Here is a 6,309-nt window from a genome sequence, read left to right on the forward strand (position 1 = left end):
AAAACGAATGTTATAAGACTCACTCGTTTTCTTGTCTCTCACTCGTTTCTTGTCTCTCACTCGTCAAGAGGAAAATAGCGGCTTTAGTTAAAATGCTGTAGCCTATCTACTGCATTCATCGTGGAGGCCCTCAACCTGGTTCGGGGAATATGTTCCTACGGCAGTTGAAATGCTATACGAATATAAATACTTGAAGAAACGAGTAATAAGGTGTTAGAGTAGATGCCCTGCAAGTCAACTGTTGACTAGGGATTNTAAGGATCTCATGTTACTATTTTAGTGATGACATAAATAAGAAGTTCAAGGAAAGAAGTTGAGTACAGTGAAAGAGACATGAAAGCGAGATGATTATCGTTTTTAGGCAATACGGTAGCCTGATACGTTAGTAAACAGACCCTTACTGCCAACTAATCCAAACGGTTTGAACCAAAGATTGTAATTTATCAAAGCATTATCTAAAATTGCAGAAAGCTGAAGTCTCAACTCTAATTTTCTGATATATCAGCGAATATCCACAATCCAGTAAATTTGGGCTACAATTGAGACTGTAACAACATAACTACACAAAGACATAATATGAAAAAAACATTCTGTATTGCTAGTATCTGCTAATTCAAATCAACGAGTATGAATTGGAAACAAAATTTACCGCAACCCGTACCAACTCTAACCAACAAGTATCTTATATGCGAGTCAAGAAAATGCTATCCAGTTTTCAAAGCCTCAAAGTCCTTGAGTTAGTCAATCAATTAGTGAACGTTCGTTCTTCATGCTCATGGCCACTCTCTGTCCACCGCAGCTTGAGTCCAACGTCACCACCTTTAATGCCTTCATCAATAGTTGCAGGAAAGTTAAGATCAAGAAAGTCGTGATTCTCGGTAATTTCTTGATTCAGAGACGTATCTTCCAGTTTGCTTTCGGTAAATCCAGATAAATGGGCCCTTTTATGGCCACCCAAAGCTTGTCCTGAAGAAAAGATCTTGAAGCAAATCGGACATTCACGTTCCTTGCTTTTGCTCGACTCCACGTTTATGCTGCCCTTTTCTGCCTTTCCTTGATAAGGTTGATTGGCATTACATTTGATCTGATGAAGTTGGGAACCGACTTTAGTAACAGATGATAAACTAGTAGGCTTATCAAATGATGAGTTATCTGCCTCCTTTCTGTGCCTGGCATTGTGGCCTCGTAATGCTAGATGAGACTGGAAGATCTCGCTATAGATCGTGCATTTGGACCCTTTCTTCTTCTCAGACTTTTTCAAGATTTCAAGATCAATTTCAGCTGCATTCTCAGCACAATCTTTTTTGAGACTCGAGCTATGGACACAAAGACTTGATCTCTCGCTAGAGTTTGATTTCAAGAACTCGGAATCAGCTCCATTAAATTGTTCGTATTCCTTAAATTCATACACACAAGGAAGCCCATCACCAGAAGCTTCAACATTAACTTTCATTTCATCAACTCCAGACAAATTCTTTTCTGAAATTTTAATATCTAGCTTACCTTTTAATATGGAATCTCCATCATTTCCAGAAACTCTCGTACACTTACCGGAAGATTGAGCTCCAAAATAAGCAGAATCGTCATCAGAGGACTCTGTCACTGGGTTAAGCATATCCCATTCTTTCACTCCCTTGGACAGCATAATCAAGCACATGGCAACCTCCTTGGATTCGTCAAACTCAGAAAAGGCAGAATTCGAAGCATTCAAACCCAACACTGAAGGTTTTGTATCAGTATTGCACCTGATTCTGGACCGCTTTCTGCGAATCGAACACAAATTATCCAATTCTGATACACTCTCAGCGGATTCATTCATATGTTTCTTGGAGTGGCATTTCATATGACCAAACAAAGCTCTCAGTGAATCAAACTTTTTCCCACATTTCTTGCACTGATGAAATTCACTATTCTTGATCGAATGGCACCTCATGTGACCTGATAAAGCTCTCAATGAGGAAAATTCTTTGCCACATGCTCTACAAGAAGCTGCCTTATTTGAAACAACTTTTTTAGAATCTGAAGTTCTCCAAGATTTCTTGGGATTATCTCTTAATTCATAACTATTATTATGGTCACTGTCTCCAAAACCCATGGTATCGCAATTCTTGATCTTTTCTCCGCTAATCTCTGCTCTGTTGGATTGATTCTTAACACTTTCTTGAATTTGAAAACCATTCTGATCACCGCCACCCTCAAAATCCATTGTCTTCTCCACTTCTGATTCTGCTGCTTTTCTAGAAGCTGAGATGAGGGCCAAATGAACCCTCATGTGACCCCCCAATGACTTTCCACTTACGCAAAGTTTACCGCAAATCTTGCATCGGTATCTCTGTTCTTGCACTTCTCCCATAACTAGCAAAATTGTATGATCCAAGAAACAAAAAACCCAGATGAGAAAATTCAAGAAACTACAATTATGCACCAAACATGCTTGATCGAAGCATCAATACTGGAAGAAATGATTCAAGATATCGTAGACACAGGATGATTGCTTTAAATTCCTTTAATGCTGAGGCATTATAAAGAAGCACGCATCATGAATTCCGAGCAAAAAGAACAAGATCTGGTTATTGAAGAAGAATTAAAAATAACCCGACTAGCTAGCAAGTGATGCATACTCTCTTTTGAACTCTTCACTTGCCTAATGAATTGTAACATTCAAGCGAAGGGAGTGGTTACGAAAAGACTGTTTGGCAGTGCCATATGTGTAAGCCCAAGAAAACCCAATATATGTTTCAATTTATAAATAAAACCACACACACAAATTCTTAAATCTTGATGGTGGCTCAAGCAAATTATCGAGTATTGAAGAAGCAAGCCTTGCATGGAAATAAATATATCATCACGTACACACAAATCACAGCTTGCACGAGCGCAATACATCATTCACTCGATGGAAATAGGAATCAAATTTCTTGACTTGTTCCATTTTCTTGAAATTATTAGCGAATCAAAATTGTTACTACTGATATTCAGACTGATTTGACATCAGATGATAAATTCAAGTGTCACTATGTAAGTTTATCAAATAATTAATAATAATGAAAGAATTTGAAACTAATTATTTCAAATCGATAATAATGAATTTATTGATTTATTTGAATAAATTATTTTGACAATAAATTTTGAATCTTCGACTAATTATTTTTTAAATTATTATGATATCAAATTCATTGAAAATGGATTCATTTCAAACCATTTCTTCAAATACTACCTCAAATTCAGATCCTAAACAGCCTCAGTATCACTGCGTGGACTTTTCTAATGTTGACAAAATGGTTTCGGTATGCTGGCTATGAGTTTTTATTTTTTTTTATTTTTATTTTTTATATAAAGTAAACAGATGTGATTATAGAATAATGGCTAGATTCAAGCATAATATTCTGAGTAAAATGGACATTTACAAAACGTTCACCATCAACACTTAGTTTTCAGTCATTATGGGTTCAATTAACAAGAGCGTGAATTGAGACAGATTCGTGTATTAAATTAATTTATGCCCAAAATTTAATATTTAGTACAGACCCATTCTTCGTCTTACTCCTTCAAATGAAGACAAATATTAACTCTCCTTCTTTTAGCTCTTCAAATGGAGACATGATATGTGATGCCCCATTCCTTGTGGTTCTTTTGAATATGCTTCCACGCATTAATACATTTGAATAAGGAAAATGAACTATACCTGACGGTACATTTGAAGATAATATTATCAATTTCCAATTATTGTCGAATGTAATGTATATTTTTTAAGGGGTTAAGATCAAAATGAACGTTTCCATTGAAATTAAAATAAAAAGCTATTGAAATACAACTTGTTATTTTATGTTGGATACATCATCTTCACAATGCCCAATAAGTTAATAGCACACATAAATCAAAATTTAATTTTTTATTTGAACGGAAGATTTGAACCGGTATCTAAATCGGGGAACAGTTCCAAAGATTTCATATGTCAAGGAGATTAAACAAATGCTGATAAATTGAAAGGAAAGAAAGGAGCATTACAACAAAAACAATAATTCTACAACAAAGTCACAAACAAAACAAAGTAATGTAACCAATAAAACTTCTAAACTTTATACCAGATAGCGGCAATATTTGATAATCCTCCAACTACAAAAGGGCATTTGAGTGAAATCACAGAAAGTGATGCGTATTTTTAAATAAAATAAAATTTTGGCAAAAGAATAGTATGTGATTGCCTGGTTTTCATAACTATGCTGCTTGGTTTGAATACCAACAGACATTCTGACAAGTGATTCTGAATTTATGCGACAGCAGGCATGTCCTTGAGCCAGGCATCTAGTGGTTTGCCAATCGAGTAGACGATAAAACCGATTTCCCTCAGCTTATTAGCGTCAATAATGTTCCTTCCATCGAAAATAAAGGCGGGTTTCTGCATATTGTCGTATATCCGTTGGAAATCAAGTGCCTTAAATTCATCCCATTCAGTGAGGATGCAGATGGCGTGCGCATCCTTTGTGGCCTCGTAGGCATCCCAAGCAGCATGAAGTTTCTTCACAGTGGAGGGGCTAGTCGGTTGAAGATGAAGGGGATGATCCCAGTCGAATTTGTTCATTGTAAGGTCCCTCTGGATCTGATCCTCAGTAACCTGAGGATCATAGATGCTCAGGTTGGCTTTGTCACCTAAAAGTCCTTTGCAAACATCGATAGCAGGAGTCTCTCTGGTATCACCAGTATCTTTCTTGAAGGCAAAACCCAAGATGGCAACTTTCTTGTTAGCGACTGTGTTGAACATGGATGCAACTAAGCGATTGACGAAACGGTTCTTTTGGTAGTCATTGATCTTAATCACCTGCTTCCAGTATTCTGCAACTTCGGGAAGACCATTGCATTCACAAATGTAAACCAAGTTCAGAATGTCCTTCTGGAAGCAGGAACCACCAAAACCAACACTGGCATTGAGGAACTTGGGACCAATTCTTGTGTCCTTTCCCACAGCGTAAGACACTTGGGTGACATCTGCTCCAGTAGCCTCGCATAGAGCAGACATTGCGTTGACTGAAGAGATTCTTTGAGCTAAGAACGCATTAGCAGCAAGCTTCGAGAGCTCTGCAGACCATAAATTAGTGGTGATGATGCGATCTTCAGGAACCCAGTGAGCATAAACATTCTTCAGGGATTGCACGGCCTTGAAGCCTTCTGGGGTCTCCCTGCCTCCAATGAGAACTCTGTCTGGTTTGAAAAGATCTTGAATAGCAGTCCCCTCAGCAAGAAATTCTGGGTTTGAGAGAATCTGATAATTAATTCCCTTGCTGTTGTGGGTCAAAATTTTTTCAATGGCCTCAGCAGTTTTGACCGGAACGGTGGACTTCTCAACCACAATCTTGTCAGATTTTGACACATCAGCAATCATGCGGGCAGCGCTCTCCCAATATGTCAAATCTGCTGCCTTACCAGCTCCAAGACCTCGAGTCTTGGTGGGAGTATTGACTGAGACAAAGACTATGTCAGCCTCAAATACATGTTTCTCCACATCTGTGCTGAAGAACAGATTCTTTCCCCGACATTGTTTTACCACATCATCAAGGCCAGGCTCATAGATGGGAAGCTGATCGCTGTTCCAGGCATTGATACGAGGAACAGAAATATCAACAACAACTACTTCAATTTGAGGACACTTGAGTGCTATTACTGCCATAGTAGGGCCTCCCACATAACCAGCTCCAATACAGCAAATCTTCACCATTTGTCCCTTGTTTCAGTGCTCTGGAAAAGATATCAAACATACAACTCTCAGATATCCAATTTTACATCATACTTCATCAAGAAAAAAAATCCTCAAGTCCTGATAATATTTTGATATCAAATGGGATAATCTCGGGCAGCTTTCAGAAGCATTACCATAACAAAAAAATATGATTTAATCACAAATTATTGCACCATGACCATGGAAAAATTGTAGTTGATTTCATTTTCAGCAGCTATCCAGTAAGGAAAATGGGCAGCCAAAGAGAGAGTCAATAAAAGATGCATGCACACGAATCCAAATTTCCCATCATTAGTTTGCATGAATAAAAAAACTTAATACTCCATTAAATTAGAATCACACAGATTAAAAAAAATCGTAGTTTTTCAGAATGAAAACTATTAATCATTTTGGGAATCAAATTTGATGCAGGGACCTGAGACATTGAAGATCCAAACTTTGTTAACACGACAGAGCATTTCAATATGAAGTTATCATTGAAGATCCATCACCTCAATTGCATGTAATCACCCCCCCTGTTAGCACTTTGACTTGAATCATCAGAAAACAAAAGAACTCGAATAAAATGCCAGAAT

At 37.5% G+C, this 6,309-nt stretch overlaps 2 protein-coding genes across 5 annotated transcripts in view; both read right to left on the minus strand.

The window, feature by feature from the left end:
* Positions 1–511: 511 nt before the first annotated feature.
* LOC140965095 (uncharacterized) lies at positions 512–2,660 on the minus strand. The gene has a single exon (XM_073425152.1). It carries the CDS (start codon positions 2,351–2,353, stop codon positions 746–748), a length of 1,608 nt encoding a protein of 535 aa, XP_073281253.1. The 5' UTR covers positions 2,354–2,660; the 3' UTR covers positions 512–745.
* Positions 2,661–4,057: 1,397 nt separating this feature from the next.
* LOC140964964 (UDP-glucose 6-dehydrogenase 3-like) overlaps positions 4,058–6,309 on the minus strand; it is a 2,957-nt gene continuing 705 nt past the window's right edge. For 2 of the 4 annotated variants that reach the window (XM_073424969.1, XM_073424971.1), the window contains exon 2: positions 4,058–5,733. In XM_073424969.1, the coding sequence (XP_073281070.1) occupies positions 4,271–5,713 (1,443 nt within the window). In that variant the 5' untranslated portion in view covers positions 5,714–5,733 and the 3' untranslated portion in view covers positions 4,058–4,270. Of the gene's footprint in view, positions 5,813–6,309 lie in introns of all 4 variants that reach the window. The other 2 variants (XM_073424972.1, XM_073424970.1) reach the window with 2 other exon arrangements.

This window comes from Primulina huaijiensis, chromosome 18, assembly GCF_012295235.1.
Source record: "Primulina huaijiensis isolate GDHJ02 chromosome 18, ASM1229523v2, whole genome shotgun sequence".
NCBI classification, from domain to species: Eukaryota; Viridiplantae; Streptophyta; class Magnoliopsida; order Lamiales; family Gesneriaceae; genus Primulina; species Primulina huaijiensis.

What these genes read in the sequence shown, in the direction of transcription:
- LOC140965095 (XM_073425152.1), bottom strand. Translation starts at nt 2,353, where the DNA reads ATGGGAGAAGTGCAAGAACAGAGATACCGATGCAAGATTTGCGGTAAA.